The sequence below is a fragment of the Eretmochelys imbricata genome, chromosome 10, assembly GCF_965152235.1.
Source record: "Eretmochelys imbricata isolate rEreImb1 chromosome 10, rEreImb1.hap1, whole genome shotgun sequence".
Lineage (NCBI taxonomy): Eukaryota > Metazoa > Chordata > Testudines > Cheloniidae > Eretmochelys > Eretmochelys imbricata.
The window spans coordinates 22,986,844-23,012,152 of record NC_135581.1 but is presented as its reverse complement, the minus strand read 5'-3'; the positions used below and the strand labels follow the sequence as shown (position 1 = coordinate 23,012,152).

Below are 25,309 nucleotides of genomic sequence, written 5' to 3'. Positions count from 1 at the left end.
AACCGCACCCTAAACAAAACCCAAACGCTGTTTCTTGTGAGCATAAGGGAATATTGTGGTGCTACCATCTCAGGCTTTCCATGACGTCGCTATGTAGGGACAGGGGAACTTAGATGAATACTTCTTTGACAATGTATCTGTTGTTCATTTGTTGAATAAACAGGGTTGCCTATGTGGAAAAGGAGTGATGTGATCCACCTCTTTTCATGCAAATGAATGAAGAGTTGTTAAGAAGTGTCACATGCTTTTTTTGTTCCATCTGTCTCGAAACAAACTAACACTGAGCCAAGAATTATGTTTTGAGATGTGGATAAAATAAAAGCATGATTTGTCATTCTGACATATGTAAGGTTATAAATTAGGATTAACTAATGTTTGCGTAAAGTATCTATCAGTAGCCTGATTTAACAACTGAATTGCAGCTTTAGATCCATATCCTGCAAAATGCTCCGGGGCAAGCTGACCCACACTCCAGTGAACTGCAATGAGCTCAAGTTCCTCATGGGACAGCTCCTAGGTCTTGGCTATTAGCATGTTACATTCAATACAACCTGTGTGCAGAGCGTTAATATAAATTGGTATAATATTGCAAAACAAACAGCACAGAATAGGTGAATGTATCCAGTACCAGTGGGAAACAGCAGGGAAAACTACTTTAAATGTGAAAATAGTCACAGTAAGGACACTGACCATATTTGGGGAAAGAAGAGTTATCTGAAACACTACAGAAAATTAAACTTACCCAACCACGTGTTAAAAAGAAGATTTTATTAATTAGGGTGGCGTTGCTTATGCCGATGTAGCAAGCTTTGAAAATAAGTCTTATGAAAGAAATAAACAGTCAAATTGCAAAATGGAAAGCAGAATCTTCTATTTGGATTACAATACAAAAAATTTTCAATACTCGCATAAAACGGCTTTTCTGCTTTCCACAGAAGTCACCTCTATTGATGCTTCTTGGCACTGTGGGGTATTGCTATTGTCATCAAGCTTTGGTTTTCTTGAGTTAAGATAACCTATGCCTACAGATTGTGTATTACATGTGTGCTAACACCATAAATCCAGAGTGTAAAGTACATAAAATAGTTTCAGCTCTTTACCTCCATTATTCTGTTGTCAGGTAGCTGCTACTATGGTAAATTCTTGTGGTGCAGCTAACTATCAGACCTGAAACTTTTTCTAAATATAGAGGGAGCTCTTAAAACCACTTGCAAATTGAACCACAAAAAGAAATAAAAGTCAGCTATATATCTGTAGTACAATAGCCACTGAATTTCAATGTTAAAAGTTGTAATGTTTTGGGGGAAAGTTACCCCATTCCAAATATTTAGAGAGAGACTTTTTTTTAAAAAGAATTATAGTTGCAATATTTATTGTTTACACAGGTTAATACAACTTTACAATCATAGCTCATATTTAAACTCAACTTCTAATGTTGCATTTTTAGACAGAAGTTGTGTTCAACCAAATCGCAGCAAACACGTTTGAACTTTCAGTGGTGGAATTATGCTTTACTTTACACAAGGAGCAGCGTTAGGCTGCAGTTTCTATCAGACAGCTCTACCCCAATCATGAGAAGTGCTTCAACATTCAGAGACTCAAACCTCAATTCCTGTGATCAGACTCTGGAAATTCTACCCATATTTCATTTTGGAAACGTCTCTTTCATTTGAAATATCACTATACAAGTCTTACCCACCTAGCACTCACTCAGTGAAACTTCTTAACAAAAGAAGTTACCTTCTTAATGAAACAATGTGATTATCAGATTACACCAATAGCAAGTAAAAAGATATTTTGTTTTGATTTTTTAAAAAAAAAACATTTATACAGATGGAACCCAAGCTTTATAAAACTAAAAGGCCCGAGGGGTTTTTTTTTTTTAGAATTTACCATTTGGCTCATGTAATTATATTATAGGAAAGACAACACTGATAGCCATGGCTCTATCAGCATTTCTATTAGAAAGCTATTTTCACAGATTTATAACTCAGCAGTAAAAAAAAAAAAAAAATACACACATACATTTATAAAACAATCCTGCACAAAACACACTCTGTGCAGTGCTAAAGGTCTGACTGAACTCACAAACAGCAAGGAAACTGGGAGACCATGTTGAGAAGCCATGTGACATGGTAGCCTGAGCGGGCTGGATTTGGTAAAGCAGCCTACGGGAAAAGCCAAACTTCAGGCTATTTTTGGTTCTGTTTCTTTTAAAGGCAATTTTAAAAACAAATTTAAAGTGAATTTTAGTGCACGTAAAAGGTGCCAGATTGACTACTCTGGAGACAAGAGTCCTTTTTAGCCCCAGAATAGGACCATCATAGGCAGTCCCCTGCCAACCAGCTTCAATGCTTTTCCAGAGGCACCACTTGTAGGCGTGAGAAGGTAAGTTTGTCTGCATGCCAGTTCAGAGCTTGGTCTCTGTGACGCAGGTGCTAATCCACACGGGGGGGCTTTCTAATATTAACCAGACCCACACCATCATCTATTTTGCATAAACCATAGAGAGACAACATTTGGTCACTATCAGCTTGAATAAGTGGCCTGTGAAGTGACAGACTATATATCCCGTTACCAGTCCTGAGTCTCCCTAAGCAGATTCTTATTAAAACAATATAGAGATATATATCTTGATCCATTCACAATGACAATGCACAGAGATCTTCATGAAGTTCAGAAAGAGCTTGAAAAGGTGCTGAACAATCTTGGACATCTATCTTCACTCAGTATTTGATATTGCCTACAAACGCTTGTAGGTACCAAGGAGGGCTTGGCAGCTTGGACAATAGTGATCCACATCCTGGAGGGCATCAACACAGAAGGGGACGAAACAGCAACCGGCTATGCACCTGCAAAGATAAAACAGCATGCTTCATTCTGCCTTTAATTCATGGCAAGTAACATTCTTCCCAGGTACCAAATGAAAATGGGACAGTGCAGCACTAGAAAGAGCAGTGCAGAGTTTGGCACTGTACTTCACTCTGTCTTTTAAGCAGGGCTTGTGAACCCTGCAGGGGTTCCATTGGTGAGAGCCACTGAGACCCTGAGGTGTCCCATTCACAGGAAGAGTAGCTAACCAAACCCAGCAGGTATGGAAAGACCATAAATCTACGGAAGCTGCTGACATAAAGCTACGGAATATGCCCAGGATATTCTTGTCCCTCGTTTTAAAGGTCAAAGGGATTCTGAATGATTGGTCAGAGTGGGAGGGTTTGGGGTTTTTTTCGTCCTTTTTACATACATTCAGTGGAAACGTATTTCTGCATAATTAGCTTGTTTAAAAGGCTTTATGTACATATTTTAATAAAAAGAAGACTGGGAGTTTCCTTCTCAGGCTGAGGGAGAGTAATAAAAGGCATAGGCTCCACCTCTTTTTGAGATCAGCTCCCCAGCTGTTCTTTGAACTATGGAAATGACATGGGTGGAGAGAATCACAAATGAGAGCATTACATATTATCTCAACATACCCCAGCAGACAGAGGCTGCCACATGACAGCCAGGTCAGCGCTCCTGCACTGTGCGAGAGACGTGTCACTATCATCTTGTTGCAGGAGGGGCAGCACATCTGAACTGGACGATCATAAAATGTTACCGGCTGCTGCACATACACAGTCTGAACTGTAACTGAGCAAACAAAGAGAAAGGCACTGTTTAAAAAAGGTGTAAAAAGAGAAAATTTCATGTCTAAACCAAAACCCTGTGCATTAAAATACAATCAGTGCTGAGGACACTATGAATTACAAGATAAAAGGAAACCACACTACTGCAATCGATGGAAAAGTATCATGATTTAGGAATAAACCTGGCTTCTAAGCAGTAGAAAGCCAGATGAGGCAGTTATAAGGGATACCTTGAAAACATGCGAGATTCACTCTCACAAATCCTGGGAGACAGGCCAGTCCTTGCCTACAGACAGCCCCCCAAACTGAAGCAAATACTCACCAGCAACCACATACCACACAACAGAACCACTAACCCAGGAACCTATCCTTGCAACAAAGTCCGTTGCCAACTGTGCCCACATATCTATTCAGGGGACACCATCACAGGACCTAATAACATCAGCCACACTATCAGAGGCTCGTTCACCTGCACATCTACCAATGTGATATATGCCATCATGTGCCAGCAATGCCCCTCTGCCGTGTACATTGGTCAAACTGGACAGTCTCTACGTAAAAGAATAAATGGACACAAATCAGATGTCAAGAATTATAACATTCATAAACCAGTCGGAGAACACTTCAATCTCTCTGGTCACGCAATTACAGACATGAAAGTTGCGATATTACAACAGAAAAACCTCAAAACCAGACTCCAGCGAGAGAGTGTTGAATTGGAATTCATTTCCAAATTGGATACAATTAACTTAGGCTTGAATAGAGACTGGGAGTGGCTAAGTCATTATGCAAGGTAACCTATTTCCCCTTGTTTTTTCCTACCCCCCCCCCCTTCAGACGTTCTTGTTAAACCCTGGATTTGTGCTGGAAATGGCCCAACTTGATTATCATACACTTTGTAAGTAGAGTGGTCACTTTAGATAAGCTATTACCAGCAGGAGAGTGGGGTGGGGGGAGAGAAAACCTTTTGTAGTGGTAAACACCCATTTTTTCATGGTTTGTATGTATAAGAACATCTTCTGTATTTTCCACAGTATGCATCCGATGAAGTGAGCCCTAGCTCACGAAAGCTTATGCTCAAATAAATTGGTTAGTCTCTAAGGTGCCACAAGTACTCCTTTTCTTTATGCGAGATTCACTTCACTCTAGTTCCATGTAGTGTATATAGTGGGACAAATATGAAGTCTTGTGGCTAAGGAGGAATCTCTCTGCATCATGATTGCTACATGCCTGTATGGCACCTTGATTAGGACCCCAAGTGGAAACTACAGATATAAAACACTGAACAGTATTTCAGACTTACTTGGATTAGGAGCTGGAACAGGTTGTGAAAGATATGGAGGAGGATTCATACTCTTCATGTTCGGTCCATGCCCAGATTCCGGGGCAGGGTAAGGAGGGTAAGCGTTTATTCCTGTTGTCTCTTCATATGTAGGGGGTGCTGATGGGATTGGGTAGCCACTGGGAGCTGGTGGATGGGATGCTGGAGCAGACATTGTGTCTAAAACAAAGCTGGAAAACAGACAACGTACAAGCTATTCAGGGAACAGAAGTTACAGTGCAGGGTGCATTCAGATAACAAGTAAGAAGGTGACTGGCTGGCAGACAAAACATTTTAATCAGAGTAGTAAGTCTGAGCAGAGTTTTTTTGTTTGTTGTCTTATTTTTAAAGATTTTTAAATTGTTCTTTCTAGTTTATATGGTGCCTCTCCTCATCTGAAAAACCCTATTTCCAGAATAATTTTACAGTTTTTCCCAGCCTTCCTTCTTTTTTAATTGAAGATGCTGTAAAAGGCAGATCCAGCATTTTTACTAACATAGCAGGCTAGCAACCTGTCCCTTCCATCTCCTGTAGTTTCTCTTATTTGGAGCTCAAACCCTGCAGGGTACTACATGCCATCAACAACTGTTAACAATCAACCACCAAAGACATGCTTAGCACACTGGATTTAACTCAATCCCAGGGCTGCTTCATTAAAATCACGTTTAAAATATGATCCTTGACCTTTCATGGGTTTTCAATTTTACCACACTTGCTGTTTGCCAAAGCAAAGAGTTTTTCACTCAACCTATCTCCATCTCTTGGGTTTTGTACTGAAAACGATGATGAAATTGTAACAATCATATCCATAGGAACAGATGGTCATAAAAATAAATTTATGACATCAGTGTGGAATTGTTATTTCCCTGTACACACCAACACCCCCTCCCATACACACACACACACACACACACACACCCTTCTTTTCATGCTGGCCTTACACTAAGGCTATGTCTACACTATTAGACCTTACAGCAGCACAGCTGCAGCTGTAAGGCCTCTTGTGTAGCCACACAGTCAGGAGAGAGCTCTCCTGCCAACATAATTAAACCACCCCCAATGAGCGGCGGTAGCTATGTCGGCAGGAGACGCTCTCCCACCAACATAGTGCTGTCCACACTGACCCTTCTGTCGGTGAAACATGTATCGGTCGGGGTGTGTTTTTTCTCCACACCTCTAACCAATAAACAGTTTTGCCTATGAAAGTGCTAGTGTAGACAAAGCCTAAATTTTAAGAGTCTTCCCTCTTCTCCTCCCAAAGATTTCTGAAGATTCATCTATTACACCAAACATCCCAGCTATAACAGCCTTCTAGTCTATATTTGTTCCGAGTCGCTGTACTGAGTGTCTACACTGAAGCACTGCAGCACTGTAGTAATTTAAGTTGAGCCACAGGCCAAGTTGCACAAACACTTAATTTGATTTCAAGAAGGGGAAAGGATGATCACCCTCTTTTGTAATGTGTCATGAGAGACAGGGCTTTGTAGCATCTTTGTGTGGCCAAGGATTTTTCCATTTCCTGCCCAATGTGTGTGTGGATAAACTATTTTTCATTCAGCTCTATCAAACTATAATTTAAGAATTTTACACTTGTGTTTTTTGAGGGAAAAAGTTTTATATGGACCATTTCAAAAGTTGATAATTTCTGGACTTTCTGAATAAATTAAGGCCCCAATCCAGAACAAGCTCCATGGAGACAGATCCCTGTGCCCACACAGAGCTCACTGCTAGATTGGGGCCTAAAACTATTTGAAATCCCAATGGCCTCATACAACTGACTGCTGCTAAGAGACTTTCCTACCTCTGAAACTGGTGAGTCAGATAATCAGATGTTAACTGAAAAAAGTCGATAAAGTAGCTGACATTAATACAAACCATGATTAGATGCTAATTAGAACTCTGAGCTCATGGCAACAGTTTCAACAGCACTTTTTCAATATTCCATTTTAGCTCGAACTAGACTGGGCTGTCACATGGATTACTAATACAGTCTACCAATGCTCAGCACTACTTAGACATTGCATGTAAGTTCAAGGACATCAATGACACAAAGATTTTTAAAATTTTCCCTTTTTTCTTAAAGGCCAGGAAGGCCTAAAGCAACTACACATACTTTAAATGCTTCAAAATCCAGAAGTGGGAGAGGAAGCTTGATTGTGAGAAACGAAGATGAAGGTAAGTGGGAGTGCATAGGAAGGATAGGGAGAGGTTTTAATTAACTGCTGTTCAAAATCAAGCCAACTCAAGCCATGTTAAAATCAGATCCTATATAACCTTCCTGAATTAGAACAACATTTTAAAAGCTATTTGTATTTTGGGGGGAAGCTTATTATCTAAAAAGAGCATACAAAGAGTCTCTCCGGAGAGAAGAAAAATAAACACCAGTTTTGGTTTGAACAAACCCTTAACAGACTTTGTGGGTTAAGTTAAACAGGAACAAGGCCCCCTTATTCCAGAATAAGAGAGTGTTCACATATGGAGTTGCTCAGGAACAGCTCTTCCTTCATGTGTAAATGCACACCAATGACATTTAAGTGGGGGGGGAGGGATAGCTCAGTGGTTTGAGCATTGGCCTGCTAAACCCAGGGTTGTGAGTTCAATCCTTGAGGGGGCCATTTAGGGAACTGGGGCAAAAATTGGGGGATTGGTCCTGCTTTGAGCAGGGGGTTGGACTAGATGATCTCCTGAGGTCCCTTCCAACCCTGATATTCTATGATTCTAAGTGTCATGTTCTTATTCTGTTTACTGTTGCCCATTACTGGGGCTTTAGATACATAAACAGAATTTGCTCCCCCTTTAGTCTTTCAGGGGCCTTGTCTATATTCAACGTTGGATTAAAAAGTTTAAAAATTGCTTTGGTTTAAAAGAACAATATAATAAAAACTTGTGAAAAACCCTGACTGTGCACTCAATTTGATTCAAACCTTCTAGCAAATGGGCTTCATTTAAAAAAAAAAAAAAAAGTATCCACCCACTGTTGTGAACAGTGTTGCAGTGGTTTTATTAACAGATTTAATTAAACAAAAAGCCACACATCTTTAGTTAAACCAATGTATTTTTGAATGCTTGCCTACTGCAACAAAAAATAAATATCATGGTAGTAAAAACTGATACAAATAAAGTTTGAAGGGACAGACTATAAACAGAACAAAATCTGATAGCCTCAAGATAGGCATCCATTTCTTGGGGTTTATTCATCAAGCTTGACTTAGATGGAAGCTGGACATTATGATTTTCTCTATCGTTGCTGTTCACCAGTTCACATGGCCTCATATCAATAAAAGCATTCATCAGTTTGACATGGACGTGGTATAACACGTCTGGATATGCTACAAAACATGTGGTATAGCAGGTCTTTAGTAGGTCAGGTAGGTGCAACTGAGAAATCTCAAAGCCCATACATTCCTCAGAAAATAATCTTGCAGATCCTATAGCAGGGGTGGGCAAACTTTTTGGCCCAAGGGACACATCTGGGTATGAAAATTGTATTGCGGGCCATGAATGCTCAAGAAAATGGGGCTGGGGTGCAGGCTCTGGGGTGGGGCAGGGGATGAGGAGTTTGGGGTGCAGGAGGGTGCTCCAGGCTGCGCCCAAGGGGTTCAGAGGGTGGGAGGGGCAGGGCTGGGGCAGGGGGTCAGGCTCTGGGGGGCACTTACCTCAAGCAGCTCCCAGAAGCAGCAGCATGTCCCCCCTCCAGCTCCTATGTGGAGGCACATGCTGCCCTGTCTGCAGGAACCGCCCCTGCAGCTCCCATTGGCCACGGTTCCCAGCCAATGGGAGCTGTGGGGGTGGTGCTTGGGGCGGGGGCAGTGTGTGGAGCCCCCTGGCTGCCCCTATGCATAGCAGCCCGAGGGGGGACATGCTACTGCTTCTGGGAGCCACGCAGAATGGGGCAAGACCCCTACCCTGCTCCCCGGCTGGAGCGCCAAAGTGGAGCAAACCCCAAACCCCGCTCCCCAGCGGGAGCTTGAGGGCCTGATTAAAATGTCAGGAGGGCTGGATGCAGCCCCGGGCTGTAGTTTGCCCACCCGTCCTATAGCATATGTTGAAAGCCAATAACTAGAAGCAATACCTTGAAATTTAGGACCTCAATATTTGAGGAAACTGAACTGGGTGGCTGGTCAATTTATCTGGAAGTTTTTCCATTTCATTAATACTCAGTTTCAGATTTATTTTAAGTTTTAACATTGTCCTGTGTGATATATTCTATTAATTGATTTTTCTAATATTTGGTCAAACACTTGCAGATCCTGAGTCCTCTTCAAAACCCACATGAAGAGTCTGTACACCTGCAGTAACCTAACTCAGTCAAGGCAATATGGTCCCTTTTACATGGCCAGCCAACTGTGTGACTTTTGGAAGTGAGATTGCCTTCAAACTCAGTGATCAATTTAACCCAATGCTCATAAACACAAAATGGTGTTAACACAATTCATTGAGATACATTATCAGGATATAAACCAAACAAGCTACCAATTAGCTACCTAAGGATTAACAGTATGCTTCATCCAGAGATAATGCTAAATACTTGGCTTTTATGAAGGGCATTTTATCCAAAGGTCTTAGAGTACTTTTACAAACATTACATCTCATAGCACCTGTGACATGTATTATAGTCATTTTACAAATAGGTAAATTGAGGCTCTAAGTAGTACAGATATGCCCACACTTAATTCAGATCTTGCGTTTATTTGATCACAACCATAGGGACAAAACTATCTGTGTTACAAATAATTCAGCCTCCTTATATTGATCAAGCTACAGGAAGTTGGTAATTAAATTCTGGCTAAAATTCTGCACAAGATAGATGCAACAGCCCAAGAAAATCCACGCGATAATACACAATCAGAAGTTGCACTGTTCAGATGCTACAATTATGTAGCATAACAGAGCCCAGATGAAGTAATATAGGGATTTTTTTAAAAGTGGATCAGGTTTGTAAGAGATTTGATATCACCAACCTCAAGATAAAAATATATGGTGAACAAGCAAATTAATATACCCTGACTGTGGATACTCTATACAGCTTCCCTTTCTGTATTATCATAGCACCTAGAGGCCTCCAAGCCATGGACCTAGATTCAACAAAGTCTGATTCCAGGTGCTTAGCCAGTGACTACCACCAGCTCAGTGGTTTGACTTTCTTTAAAAGATCAGCAGCAATCATGCACTGCTTAATACTTTATTTAAATTTTAATAGATTATAGCACACCACATAGGGCAAGAAAAATATTTACACTAGCAAAGACCTGCAATAAGAGAACTAAAGACATTGTTCTCAAAGTCATTGCTGATGAAAGTGGAAACATGCGCAATGAGAACCAGATTAAGGAACAGTGGAGACGTTACTTTAAAAGGTTATGTATGAAGAGACTCCTGCCGATGATAAAACCAAACCAGGGTCTGGTGGCATCAGTCCTAGGAGAACACATTGCAGAGGCATGGAGCAACATGAAAAATAAGAAAACTCTCGTCCCTGGTGGCATACCAGTAGCAGTAGAAGTTCTTGCAGCAAGTAGTGAACACATTTACAACTGTTTAATATCATAAGGACTGAAGATGCCTGGTGAAAAATATTAGAGAACAAGAGACATACAAGACTATGGTAACACCACATCATGATCTCATGAGCCAGACGATGAAGATCTGGAATAAAGTTATTGAGAAGAGACTATGAAGAGAAGCGAGATCAGTGACAATGAGTTTGGATACGTAACAGGCAAGTCAATAATGGATGCTATTTTTGCATTAAGATTGGTTGCGAAAGAACAGAGAAAAAAGAGGAAAACCCTGCATATAGCATTCAATCTTGAAAACACATATGACCACATTCTGAGGGAAGTCATCTGATGGTGTACGAGGATGAAACGGATGCCTGAAGACTATATCGGACATGTACACGGGTGCTTTCACCATAGTTTAAAAACCATGTGGAGAAACTGAACAGTTACTAATAAGAGTTGGAGTACATCAAGGCTTGGCACTAAGCCCATTTTTGTTCACATTGGTGTGCAACACCCTTACAGAAAACATCAAGAGTGGCACCTTGATGCCGATGATGTAGGGTTCATGAGGGGGAAAGCAAAAAGGAAAGGGAAGAAGAATTAGAGATGCAGGTGTATACTTGAAAAAAAATGGCACAAGAACTAACAGAAATAAAAAAAAAAAAAAAAAAAAAAGAGTATATGGTCTGTAGATTCGATAATACCCACCAGGAAGACCATGAGAGTAAGTCATGGGGAGGGAGGGAGGGAGGGAGGGAGCAGCCATTACCAGAAAGCATAGAAGTTTAAGTACCTATGTTCCATAGTATACAATAATGGTGAACTCAATGACAAACTTACGAGCAGCAGAGGAAAGGCATGAACTAAATGGAAAGAAGTAATAGAAGAATGCCTATCAAACTGAAAAGAAAGATTTACAAGACAGTAATTAGGCCTGCACTTTGGTATGACTCTGAATGCTGGGCACTGAGGAAGAGACAGGATCAGATCTGGAGTACAGTGGAAATGCTAAGATAGATGCCTAGGGTTACAAGGATGTACTATGTTCAGAACAAACATTAGGGGAAGTGTGAAGGTGGTACCAATTATAGAAAAGCTGAGGGAATCCAGGGTTGGATGATTTGGGCATGTGAAAAGACAAAGAATAAATAGAAAACAGGCTGTTATACTGAGAAGAGAAGGTTGGAAGACCTAAAACTAGATGGATGTCATTCGAAAGGAAACTGTAGAGTTTCCAAGGAACAGACTAGAACGGAGAAGAACTCAAACAGATGACCCTATGTGGATTGGATTAATGACAGAAGAATAAATTACACTAAGATTATGCATTAACATAGGTTTACGTTTTTAAAATATATTTGAAATCATGACAACCTATTTAGTTTAAATAAGGATATTTTCTATAAAAAGATTAATTTTTAATGCCCCAACAAATGTCCCAATGTTTTACTCACGTTTCCATTCATTCACCCAAAACATTTTACATTTATATACCATAGCTTAGATCTTGGAACTCAACATGCTTTTACTGCTATTTACATATAACATATCACGGACATTCACCCATTTGTGGAGCAAACAGCAACAGTAAAAACATTGCCCAAGTTTGAAAAGCAGAAGAAATTTTAGCCAGAAACACCATGGTAAGCCCCGATTTAGAAGTGCCATGAGATCTTAAGCATCATTCAGAGCAGGCAGAACTTGAGTTTTAATTTTAATGGACTGAGAGTTGGGATATATGAAGTGAGCCATTCATTTAATTCAAAGAGAAATTGCTTACCTGAAAGAAATAAGCAGGCTCAGTGATGAATGGATGGCAGAGGTTGAAATAGAACTTGAGAGTCCTGTCTCCCAGGCCTCAAAAAAAGCTCTTTCCGTATAATGATTCAGATAGCAAAGGTAGTGGTGAAAGGCAATAGACTATATAAATGGCAAAGGACAGAGGCGGCAGTTGAAAGATATCAGTTAAGTACAGTGCCCCACAGAGCTATTTTTAAGTTGTGTATGCAAATAATTAAGCTACATTAAACGATCCAAAACCAGAATATACAAAAATATTCTAACAGTAGCATACAGACTAAACGTAAGACTGGATCTACTTTCACACTGACGCAGACAGTTCTCTTCCACTTTAATACATTTTATACACATATGCCTTTATATCAGTAGCACAAAATAATGGACAAACTGTAGCTCCTTTGTGCAGGCTATCACGTCTCCTCAGCTTCCAATCTATGGAACCATGGCTAGGAGGCAAGGGCCAAAGATTCTGGCCTCCGTCCCTCCATAATTGTCTGTAGTCTCCCTCCCCTGGTCACAGTGCTATTGACTCACTACACCCAAATATGCTGTGTTACTTGGTGGAGATGAATCACTGAGCGCTCAGTGGAGAGTTAGTAGGGCAGCATAAAATCCACCTACTTCAACTTTCCTCGTTAATTGTATTTTAGGAATCATAACTACTCAGTTCTGCTCCGGCTCCCCAGCCCTACCCATTTTCCCCCAGGCCCAGATCCCTCCATGTCTTTTGAAGAGGGAAAAGACCATTTATGGGGAGGAGGCAGCATCCCTTTAAGTCTTTCCACCCAGACAGGCTCCCACTACAGATTTGTTCCTCTGCACAGTACAGAAGTCACTGAACTGAGGGGTAAGCCAGGCGGTTAAACCACAACACCAATGAGTAGCTCCACTCAAACTAAAAGTTTCAGAGTAACAGCCGTGTTAGTCTGTATTCGCAAAAAGAAAAGGAGTACTTGTGGCACCTTAGAGACTAACCAATTGATTTGAGCATAAGCTGTAGCTCACGAAAGCTTATGCTCAAATAAATTGGTTAGTCTCTAAGGTGCCACAAGTACTCCTTTTCTTCAAACTAAAAGTGACGCTCATTCCGATTAGCTACTACATTATACATAAACAACTGAATGTCAAGTAACAAATCCTACTCCAGCGAGTGACAAAGATTCTCTTCTTCCATGACAAGTATGAATGGAGGTTGTGAAACTTTCATAACCATACTCAAGCCTGGTGATGATGCATCTGTGGCTGGAAACAGTTTGAAACAATTCAAAACCAGACAAATCTGGAGTCGTCATGATTCTCCTTCCCGCAAAATAAGGTGGTATTTTCAGCTGAGTTAGGTTGGAGGTTTGAATTCATGCAAACCCAGAATCTCAAAGCAAGTTCCCAGGATACAAACCCATGCAATTTTAAACCAAGAACAGGGTTCAAATTCACATCCTAATCTGAAACTGCTGACTTTAACAAGCGAGAGATTCTGCTGGCCACACCTCACAGAAATGTAAGCCACCTGGTTACACAATTTAGTTGTCTAGCTACTGGAGACATTAAAACCTTTAGGGGAAAATTATCCCAAAAGAGCCATAACTTATTAACTAAGCATTTATTGCTGAAGTCCAGATTCTGTCAACATTTCCACCAGATCAAGTGTATCAAGGATTTACAACAGATACAAAAAGTCCTCAGGATAAAACTTGGAAACTATGAGTTGGCTGAAAGGCATCTGTGCACAGTGGAGTGAAACTCAGCAACAGTATGCTTAGATAAACATACAAATTAAAAATACTTTGTGTGCACGCTTAATTAAAAAGCCCTCTGAATCCTCATTAAAGTGGAGAGGTAGGCCTTGTCTACATAGTTTTTGTAACACTAACTACATGCATTTATCTTGATTAAGAAAAGGTGTCGGTTTTGTTTTTTTAAGTTGCTAACCTGAACTAGTTCTAAGTTGTAAAATCCTAGTGGAGAACAAAGCAAAGGGTATGATCACTCAGGGAGAGAGGGAGGAGGAAATACACAACATAGATACAGTTTAAGTAGCACAGGAACCATAAAGACAAGGCTTAACATGACTGAAACAATGGCTCTGCTGTAATCTATGCTCACCCCTAAAATACAGCATGACCAGTTAATTCCAACGTTAGCCTGTGGCGTTGTCTTCACTAAAAAGCCTGGTGGTAGGCTAGTTTTTACCATGACCTGCTAACACACATGACTACAAACTGCCTTGTCCACGCTTGGGCTTAGTCTACACTTAAACGTTAGTGCCACATGGCTACATATACATCAGTCAAGTGTGTGGGGAAACCAGCTCCCCACACACACACCCCCCAGACCAACACAGCTATGCCAACCTAACCCCGCACTGTGGACACAGCTAGGTTGACATAAGCATTCCATTCTTTGGGGAAGTGGTGTTCCTACACTGACAGAAAAACCTCTTCTCTTGGTATAGACGGTGCTTACGCTATGGGATTGTGCCCACACAGCCATGCCAGAATAGTCTCCGTACTGTACACATGGCTTAAGATTTTACTATGTATTAGTAACCATGTGAGCCAACACATGGTAAAGAAACTTTCCTTATGCAGCGGATGCACACTGCACCTTACCAGGGTTTCTTAATCATGTTTGGCTGAATTGACAGAGACAGTCTCACTGAAAAAAAAAAAAAAAAAAAAACCACCCTTTTTTGTCTGTGAAGACGGGACTCAAATGTGTACTGTGGGGAGCCAACAGCAAAGTGGGAGAAAGAGATCAGGAAGTGCAGAGGTGCATACAAATACTGATTGTAGTAGAAGCCAAAAGCTGAAAGAGACAGGGTTAGTTTCAGGACTGGGAGGAACAGGTCAGAAGTAGAAAGGAAGAACTGAGTCATTGACTTAACCTTTAATCCATAATTATTGTTTGGACTGGTTTCAGTCTGTATATATTTAAACAATTACATGGTATACAATGATTCAACAACACAATTGAATAGCTGGAAAGAGGATAATAAATTATTTATGAATAACTTTTAAAAAATCCCAATAAACAGTTCATGGACAAATAAGTGGCTAAAGGATTTTTGTCAGATTACAGCAATATTTATATTTTAAATGTCTTTTTACATTTTAAAATATTAAAATTGACGCAACCTTTAAAAAAAGTCTCCATTATTTATGGGTTAGGGGTTGTTTGTGTTTTTACTTAAAACAGCAACTAATTACAGTATTTGTTTATAGACTATTTCACTTCCTGCTCTTGTCTTACACAATGCTGCAATGTTTGGATGTAGATATTCCCCCGTGCTGTGTTTGCAAGTCAAACAAAAAATTGGGTTCTATGAAGTTTTTTTAAAAAAAAGTTCTGTTGTGTATTTTTAGAAAAATTACATAAGCCTAATGTACTAATTATCAATCTTGAAGGGGCACAATCACCAACTACTACTGTAATTACATCGGTAAGAGGAAAAATGCCAGCTTATTTTGTCGGAGTTATGCCAGAGATATACTGGACCATAGTGTGTAAAAGTTGATTTGACCAAAGATTACACTGCTATCAAAATATGGATGATTAAGAACAAGCTAAAGCCTGTATTTCTTAAATCATTGGTCTCTGTGTACAATAATATTTAGCCTCTGTTTGAGAGCAGACATGTAACTTGCTTTGTGTCTGTGCATAACTGGAGTGAAGCCTTTTACATAAGGCTAGGAGAATATTCTCCTATGATCATTAATTTTGTTGTTGCTCTCAGGTATAGGAACGCAGATCAGAGACTTGCTTGCTGCTGATGGCAGGGTATAGAAAACAACAACAATCTCTCTTTGTGAAAAAGACCAATTTTCATACAGTTTCCCGCTCTCCTGTAATAAGGTCCCATTCAAAATTCTGATTTTATTAAATTTCTTTTCTACATGTCTTTGCATGAAACTGACAACTTTGTGGAGTTGTTGGGTTGGTTTTTTAAAAACACTTCTCAGAAAGCAGTCGAAGAAGGACTACACCTCCTTTACAGAAGTCTATGCATTTCACTTGTGAACAGTTCACCAGATCTAGCTGTTAATCAAACATGCAGCTCAAGAGAAACTGAATACACACAGTCTAGTTTGTTAAGAGGAATGCTTGCAAACATGCCAGTTAAAAAAATAAGTGACAAAAACAAAATGAGGCATCTGCTTAATGTTGTGTCTTACATACGGTTTGGAAGAGATGACATATTATGACATGCAGGGAACAGTAACAGGCACCTCTGCTGAACCTAGGATAGGCTGGCAATAGTCTGCCTGGTGTGTTCAGATCTGTTTAAGATTCTCCCATTAATGCAAGAACAAAAGGTCAGACTAGTTGATCATGATGGACCCTTCTAACCTTACAGTCTGTAAGTCTATGAGCATAAAAAGCTGCTTTTTCAGATTGTGTAAAATAAGTGTACTTCCCCTAGGGAAAACTCTCCCCATTTGAAAATCCATTAGAGCCAATGGCCCTCTGCTCCAGACCACAGTACTTGATTCAGTATGGGCCAGCCATCTTGAAATTCCCTCTCTGTATTTTAAGGTTAAGCTGGTGCAATTTTAAAATCAGGAAAAGAAGATACTTTTGTTCATTACGCTTCAGAAAAGTTCCTTTTGTGTATTTTAATATCCAGGCTCCCCTAGTGGACTTTTGCTTAAATGTTTTATTTGTTGCATTAAAAAAGGCAAGCCACAGACTCGAATTCCCCAGGAATATCTGTCTTGCTGTGTGTATCATACAGAAACTCAAGTACACATAATGGTGTAAAGGAATTTGGCCCGTACAGATCATTGCACGTTTGTTAAACAGGAAGAAAAGTTGTGAGAGGGACTGTTTTGTTTGGGGGGAGGGGCAGGGCAGGGGCATGGTATTTCCTACCCTAGGAAAAACGCACCGCGAGAACACTGGTGGAATCTTTAAACTACACACACCCAGCCAGGAAATCCTAACTGGAAGGAAACAGAAGCTGTGGCCAGGTGAACTTTACTAGAAGGAAACAAAAGGCATGGTGAATGAGTCAGAAAGAACTAATGTAGAATTTCTCCCACAGGAACAGTAGTGAAGATAATCTCTTAGTAAGATGGAGGTGTGGAACACGAACTCCAAAATCCAAAGCCCAAAAAAAACAGGGAGGGGGCATATATAGGCTTAAACACTATGGCCAGATTCACTTTACACCGACACTGGTGTAAGTTAAGATTTACTGTTGAAGTCAACTGAGTTGCATTGGCATAAAAGTTTAGTGTGCTAGAAAAAATCCAGCCTTTAGACTTAGTGGGTCCAGTTCTCCTGTCACTTGCATTAGTTAGGAATCACACATGGTGCACAAGTGGGATGGAGTGTACCCTGATCTGGCCAGCTAAGAATTCCCCCCCGCCCCGGGGGTGGGGAAGCTCTCTGGTGGAGCAGAGCCAGTGTAGTTGGCCCAGTCACCACCCCCTCACTTATTCTCAGTATAGACAGAGCTGATGGCATTCAGACTGTACCCAGCTAGTACAAAGTCATAAGGTCCATTGCCAGCTAGCATAAGTTTAGTACCTCCCAGACTACTCTAACCTATACCAGGGCACTGTAAATTGGCCCTGATAATCTGGAAGCTGTGCCGTCTATTAGCCAATTACATTAGTACGGGGACACACATGGAAACATGGGACAGTGGCGATTCTGGGCCCGTGCACGGATGCCAAGAGGAAATACAATTTCATAACTGGACCTAAATTTTTTCAAGATTTCACAAGAGGAAATACAAACAATATTCAGCATGACCTAATTTAAATGTACACAACAGCAAAAAAACACAACCACCAACCAATTACAAGCAAGGAGTTCTGAGTGAGACAGATACTAATACTTCATCTGATACTGGAATTAGTTTTTGATACTTACATTTTCCTGAGCAAGAATCAAGCCCCTTCATATTAAATCTCAGGTTCCAAACTAGAAAGCAGACTAAGGCTTCGTTATGTACTCTGTGAAAGCTAAGGCAAATGACTTCCAAGTGGATATTTTGACAAACTACACTTCCCACAAGCATCTTTCAAGCAACTTTCTTAAAGAGCAACATGATTTGGGACAAGCAATGAATCTGGGAAGAATTAATGTTCTGCATCAAACAACAGTAAGTGTCACATGCTGCACCACAATCAGAAAAAGAAGCTTTTGATTTTAAAATGATCTACTAGTATTCTGTCACCAGTTCAGACATCTTCATCCATGAGTTACTTTGCACTTAGATAGGCTTTTTATCAGAGGATCTCAAAATAAATACTTTATCATTAAATCTCACAGCATTTGCCTGTGGTAAATAAGCAATAGATAGAGATCTTTCATCCACCACTGGCATGTAATGCAGCAATTTCACAGCGTATGTCAACATTAAAAGCATAGACAAAAGCAAAGATAATCTTAATCCAATTGAAACAGCAGGGGAGAAATGTAATTACCCAAATTGGAATTCTGCCAACACAAGTGATAAAAACATCCTTTGAATAGTTACCATAGCATCTTTATATGTAAAAGGTCCTTGCCACTTATTATTGTGTCATATGAAAAAGGGTCCTTTTCCGCAGTTCAGTGCCTGCTGGCACAATACTGGGACAGTGGGAGGATTTGCCATCTATTGTGCTGCCACCACCACTTCCATAGGAAACATGATCTGTGGAGGTCTCCCAGACATGACCTTTGGAGGTCTCCCAGGGCCAGCACAACCCTGCTTGGCTCATAAGATCTGACACCATCCTAGCACATGGCTCCTGAAGTTGGACTGAGTTTGCAGACTGAAGTGTTAAATCGGGAACAACGATTTTGTGGAAGATTTTTGTTTGTTTTAAATAAACTATTTGCTTTCTTCAAGCTTCTGGAGCAGGATTCAGGAGGAATTTAAAGTATTGCTTTAGTATTTTCCTTATGTCTACATACCCATCTCTCAAGCCAGATCTCCTCAATAAGTTAAAGATGTCTAAACATATTTTGGCACAGTGTAGAAAGGGCTGAGCAAATAAAAAGTATTTCATGCTTTCATGTTTGGCTTATGTTAGAGAAGCTCTCAAGTAATGCAAATTATGCCAATGATTTATCATGCAAATTTATCTGGCAATTATGGAACTCCATTCACTTCCAAGGATAAGAAATTCTCTAAAACATTCCTGATTACTTGCTCTTGTGGGAGAGTTCAGCAAAATAGGAATATTTAAGAGAAATTCTATATTTATCTGTCACAAGTTTGCTCCCTTAACTTGGTTATACAGGATAATGTACCCAACTGCAGCAGTGGAAGAATGATAGCACGCCAGCATACATCACTCAGGATAGTACCACTAGTCAGTTTTCTTCTTTTAATAAACTGTGAGAGAAAGGCTTATTAAGGAAAGTGGTTTTGTATTTGCTCCAGGTAGGAATTTACAGTAGTGTCTTTTCTTAGAAATGCCACATGTGCCATCCTCAGACAGCAGTAGATAAAACTTCAGATACAGCTGTTGTTACAGTATCTACAGTGTAAGAACAGATATACAGTATTAGTTTTTGGTATTACAGACACACACCACCCCCCAACATGCTAGAGATAGATGATGGTTTCTACTCCATAGAGCTCACAATCTAAAAGATAAATAGGAAAAAAAAAAAAGACTAATTAAGTGAAAAATGACAAGCAAAGGGGCCAAGGTGATTGGCCACATCTCCATACTACTATGTTTTTGATAATGGAATGTGTGTTTTGTAGATTTTCCCCAACTGCCTACAAGAATTGAGTTGATTAAATAATAGCATGGTTGCAGGGTATCATGGCAGAAATGAGTCTGCATTCATATCCCTCCTGAAGGGAAGGTAGTCAACTTCCAGACCAGTACATGTAAGTACCGAGCCTGGTCTACATTAAAAACTTAGGTCAGTATAAGTACTGTGCTCATGTGTGTAAATAAATCCACACCTGAGTGCTGTAACTATGCCAGCCTCACAGAAGCACAGATGCAGACAGGTCAACAGAAGAATGCTTCCTTCAACCTAACTACCATTGCTCAGAAAGACAGAGTTCCTACAGTGACGGAAAACCCCCTTCTATTGCTATAGTCTGCATACACTCTACAGGGGCATAGCTATGGCTCTGCAACACCTGTAGACATGGCCTCAGAGTCTGTACAAACCCTGGCCTACTGTTCTCTTCACCATAGAAGCAAAAAGTTCCCGATGACTAAAATGAAAAGCTGCACATTTACTGTACTTTTACCAGCTGTCCCCAATCACTGCTATTTTTACAGCATAGTGGCATTAGTATTCTTGAGCCTGTAACCATAATGCGCTAGGATTCCTAATTACTATTAAACAAGAAGAAAAGGAGTACTTGTGGCACCTTAGAGACTAACAAATTTATTTGAGCTAGTTATGCGACCCCCGAGCATGCACAAATAAATTTGTTAGTCTCTAAGGTGCCACAAGTACTCCTTTTCTTCTTGCAAATACAGACTAACACGGCTGCTACTCTGAAACCTATTAAACAAGAAGGGATGTATTTCTTTTCATGCTCTCAACTATCTCCCAGTACTGCAACCTTTCATTAATGGGGATATTTTAAATAAAAGTTAACAGCAACACTAGTGTCTTCCAGGACAAGAGAATAAAGCAGATAATCTACCATAATCACTTTTAAAGATATCAATTTTTTTTAAACACAGTTCTAGTTATACAGAATTAATCCAATAGGACCAAAAAATAATTTCTGCTAAGACCATTGGAAGAAAGCATTTACTTGTACTTTTATTGTGTGAAATTCAGCTTCAGAAATAGAATGAATTTAAGTTTGCTATGGGAGTATGCCAGAAGAGATTGTTCTTATATGCAAAATGAAAAAATAATGTTAAAAAAAATCTAAGGAAAAGAAACTCTACCCTTTAACAGACTCCAAAATACTAACTGGTCAAGAATATCCTCCAAACATGGGTAGTTACTGGTTGCCCACATACATTCTCCTGTTGCTTTAACCGAACATCGTATTCCTCACTTCTTGTGCCTAAGCTGTTTGGGGTTGCTGGCTTTGTTACAATACCTGCCACTTTTCATCTAGTTATGCTGGTGTATTCTAGTAATGGGTGTCAGTTTTCTTGTATGTGTACGTAGTTCTGTAAAGTACTCTGTGGTATTTACTGACAGTACATGCCATCTTTCACAGGCCTCACTTTTTTTCTGGCTTTTCAAGGCTGCTTTGTTTTTGAAGTATAGATGATTTAAGCTATTTTATTTTTGTCACCTCTCTCTGGTAACAGACAGTATCCAACATCAATCCTTATGTGATCAGCTTTTTCCAGTCAACTCACAAATTCCCATAACAGACCTATAAAACGTCAGCACTGCATATAGTGTATAATCTTCAAATACATACAATGCACTATTACAGAGGAAAAGCGAAAGCTGTCACCAGTAGTGTACAATAGCATCTTGCTAATAGGTCTTCTTTTAGATGACAAATTAAAACTATGAGTAATCTGTTACTGCATATATTTTTCCATGAACCTGTACCTCAGAACAAAGGTAGACAATTAGTTAGTCTCTAAGGTGCCACAAGTACTCCTTTTCTTTTTACTATTTTGAGGGACAAAGAAAAAGAAATAACTCATCTGTACACTTGGTGGTAGGGTTGCCATCTTTTAGGTACAAAAAGCAGGGACATTCAGGATGATCCTGAGTCCATAAAACTAGGCAGCTTGCAGTGTGTACTCAGCACCCCTACAGATTTCCTGGGACAGCTACCTCAAAAGGGGATGATCCTGGGAAAACCTGGATAGGGGCAACCCTCCTTGGTGAGCAAGAACCCAGAAGAGAATGACCTAGGAAAAACAAGGAATTTTGATCCTAAACCAACCTGTCCAATACAAACTGGGATCTCAAATCTGTTTGTCCTAGAAGAAAAATGATTGTCCTTCCCTCATGTATAATATCCTGATATGATCTGCCTAGCACTTGTGTAGCAAAATATACCAAAACTGCTGCTCTGTCTCTTCTCCATTAATGAGGCCATGCTGTTGTTGGGAAAGTGCATTTGGCTAATTGTGTGTGCGCTCTCAGCACACACACAGCACAGCATGAGACACAACTGCTCTAAGGAAACTGAGACAAGAAGTCATTATTTTGACCAAACAGCAAGACTGCACTGGTATGCCACTGCACCCAGAATTTTTAAGTGAAAAGCAGAAGTAATTAAATATATCATTTGTCCAGACCAAGTTTTTGGTTGTCTGAACAATAAGATCTTTCCTAGTTTAACTTTTTCCTATTTTTTTCATAGAAATTTTTAAAATTAGAGTAGTGCAGATTCCTCAAAAGTTTATTGGAGAATAAAGGCTCTATCATGTATGATGCCAAGTTTCTTCCAGAAGCTGATCAGAACTTTGAAATAAGGGGTCCTAGGAAAGAAGATTTTACAACTGACATAATGGGAATTATATTCTGGTTTACATTTTTCTTCAATAAAACTTCACAAGCAAAAAAATATTTTAAATAAATGATCAATGTTCACCCTTGAATTTTTTTAAAGAACTTTGTTTCTTAAAACTAGCTCTGTTATAGGCTGACAAGATTTAACATTAGATGTTGGAGTGACAGTGTCATTTTAAAATAAAATTGTGTCTTTTCATAAGACCTGGCAGCATAGGTTTTGAGAAAATAGCTGAACATTTAACAAACAATGTACATCTTAGCTCCCAGAATTTGTGGTCATGGCTGCAGATCTGAGAATTTTTTGTAAACTACTAATTTTAATATCCAGCTAGACCACCTCCAAAACCTAGCTGGAGACAGATCTGGGTGGCACTCTATCTGCAAAGAGGCCACACCACTTTGGGATTTGCCAGGAGGATAAAGAATTTGAATATAATTGGCTAAGTGCTGAAGCTATTAATTTTGTCTACACATGGACACTCAGGAAAGTTAAGCTTCAGTTAAAATTTAACTGAAGGTGTGAATTTAAAGTGCATTAGTTAAACTGCATTAAACTCATGTGTGGATACTCTCATTCAGAAAAGTGATTTCAGTCCACTAATGAAAGTGAACTAAGGCCACTAATGAATGAAAGCTTCCACCCAGGGGTTTCATGTGCTTTTGGTTCAACTTTCCTGCATTACCCTGTGTAGATACGCCCTTTCACTTTTGATCATTTGTAACAGTGTGTTCCACTGCCATCAGTTTTAGGGACGGTTTATCCGAGGAACTTAATTCAGCATAGACTAGGGTGAGAATTTCAGATCGAATAACTAATCCCAATTAACTCTTTAGGACTAGTTAATTCAGAGTAACTCTAAGTATATACAAACCCACATAAGAGCTCATGTCAAAATTTCTCTTGCCAGCATTAAATGTTTTCTAAACATTAAAAAGTTTTAAACAAATGCAGTAACCAAGTATTACAATACGTCCCCAAAAACACAGGTTTACAGCTCCAGAGCTAACAAATATAAAGATGAGGAAAGACAATTGAGTGACTCTGCAAAATTACAAATCTATAGAAAACAGACACTTTACAACTGCAGAAGCTAGGTTGGGCAAACTGGGTTACTAAGCATCCTCAAATTTTGGTTTCACTTCAGAGAAACATTTTTTCGGGGTTTCAGAGTAGCAGCCGTGTTAGTCTGTATTCGCAAAAAGAAAAGGAGTACTTGTGGCACCTCAGAGACTAACAAATGTATTTGAGCATAAGCTTTCGTGAGCTACAGCTCACTTCATCGGATTTCACAAATTCCGAGCAGCTCGATCCCAGGCTATGCCCTTGGAAGTCACACGATAGAAACACCATCGGATCAGCCCACTTTACTTGAAAAGGGATGCAAGCCGCAGACAAAGAACTTAAAGTTTGCTTTAGATACAATTGTACTTCCTCATGTACCCCTCTAGTCCCTTACAGCTTATGGAGTCGCTTTTTCTTTATACTGGTGGGAGGAACTGGGGCCTTCACTGTTCAAAGCGATTTCTCTAGAGATTTAAACCACCCCACTGAGGCAGCACAGAACGCGTCTGGAAACGTGGCTAGGAGCCGTGGGCCGCCCCGTTCAGAAGGGGAAGTCGCTGCCTGGCCGGGGAGCCCGGGGACGGAACGTGGCGGAGGGAGGGGGGGTGGATGGCTGCAGCCCCCCCGCCCCTGCCGGGGTCGGTTTCACGCAGTCCCACATGGCTTAGTTTGTGCGCTGTGTCCAGCGGGCTCTGCTGCGGGGCACGGTGCTGGGGGGAGAGGAGCACCGAGCGCTAAAGGCGGGCGCAGGCGGGCGCAGGCGGGCACCCCCCCCCGGGATCCTCGTGGGAAGCAGAGAAAGAGCAGGGAGGCTGCGCCCGGGTCAGCCCCGGCTCGGAGCAGCGGGGCTCGCTGCGGCCGATCTCCGAGCGGGCCCAAGGAGGGCCCCTGCCCAGCGCCCCAGGCTGCCCCCTCAGCAGAGGGAAGGGGCGCCGGGCTCCTGCACAAGCCGAGCCCGAGACAGCCGGGCAGCCCGAGCCGCGGCCAGCCCCGAGGGCCGCTCCCTCCGCCCCCCATGGAGGGGCCCGAGGTAGCGCAGGACCTCGAGCAGCCCGTCCCCGCACCGCCGCCCGAGCCCACGCCCGCAGGCAGCGCCGCCCTTACCTCCTGCGCGGGGACTGGGGGCCGCCTGCTGCCCGGGCTGAGCTGGACCCGCTGCACTCCCGGCCCGAGTTTGCGGCTTCCCTGCGCCTGGACTGGCGGAGACAAAACTACACCCTCCCGGGCCGCTCCTCACCCTCGCCCCCGCCCCTTCTTCCCGGCCCGGCGCGGCACTCGCCTCCCCCGCCTCGCAGCTAGGGTGGGGAGCCGGGCTCCGGGGAGTTAATGAGCGGCCCCGCCCCAGCGAGTGACCCTCCCCGCCTTGGCCTGTGCCCCCTAGCACCGCAGCCCGGGGTCGCTCCCCCTTTCCCTACCGGACCCTCCCCACCCTTCAGCTGGGGACGAGCTCACCAGCTCAGGGCTCAGTGGGCCACATGAAAACCCCGCCCCATCTCCGCCAGCAGTCACACGTCGGCTCTGGGCTCGCCTAGGAGCCAGCCCAGAGCCTAACCCGAGCAGCTGCGTCTTAAGCTAAAGA

General features: G+C 41.3%; 1 protein-coding gene across 2 annotated transcripts; it reads right to left on the bottom strand.

Moving 5' to 3' along the window:
- Positions 1–753: 753 nt before the first annotated feature.
- On the bottom strand, positions 754–25,080 carry LITAF (lipopolysaccharide induced TNF factor). 2 transcript variants are annotated; one of them, XM_077828082.1, is made up of 5 exons: positions 24,835–25,080; positions 12,229–12,368; positions 4,927–5,135; positions 3,471–3,627; positions 754–2,852 (listed from the first exon to the last, which is right to left on the bottom strand). In XM_077828082.1, the coding sequence occupies exons 3-5, from the start codon at positions 5,117–5,119 to the stop codon at positions 2,744–2,746; spliced, it is 459 nt and encodes a 152-aa protein (XP_077684208.1). In that variant the 5' UTR covers positions 5,120–5,135; positions 12,229–12,368; positions 24,835–25,080; the 3' UTR covers positions 754–2,743. The 2 variants fall into 2 exon arrangements, with proteins under 2 accessions (XP_077684208.1, XP_077684207.1); XM_077828081.1 differs by lacking the exon at positions 12,229–12,368 and having other exon boundaries at positions 24,835–25,073.
- Positions 25,081–25,309: the final 229 nt, after the last annotated feature.

Excerpts from the sequence above, each read along its gene's own strand:
- LITAF (XM_077828082.1), bottom strand. The coding sequence starts at position 5,119 with ATGTCTGCTCCAGCATCCCATCCACCAGCTCCCAGTGGCTACCCAATC. Across the intron at positions 3,628-4,926 it reads TGTTCCAGCTCCTAATCCAA|TTACAGTTCAGACTGTGTAT; the intron begins GTAAGTCTGAAA and ends TTGTTTGCTCAG. Across the intron at positions 2,853-3,470 it reads GGCAGCCTCTGTCTGCTGGG|GTGCATAGCCGGTTGCTGTT; the intron begins GTATGTTGAGAT and ends TTATCTTTGCAG.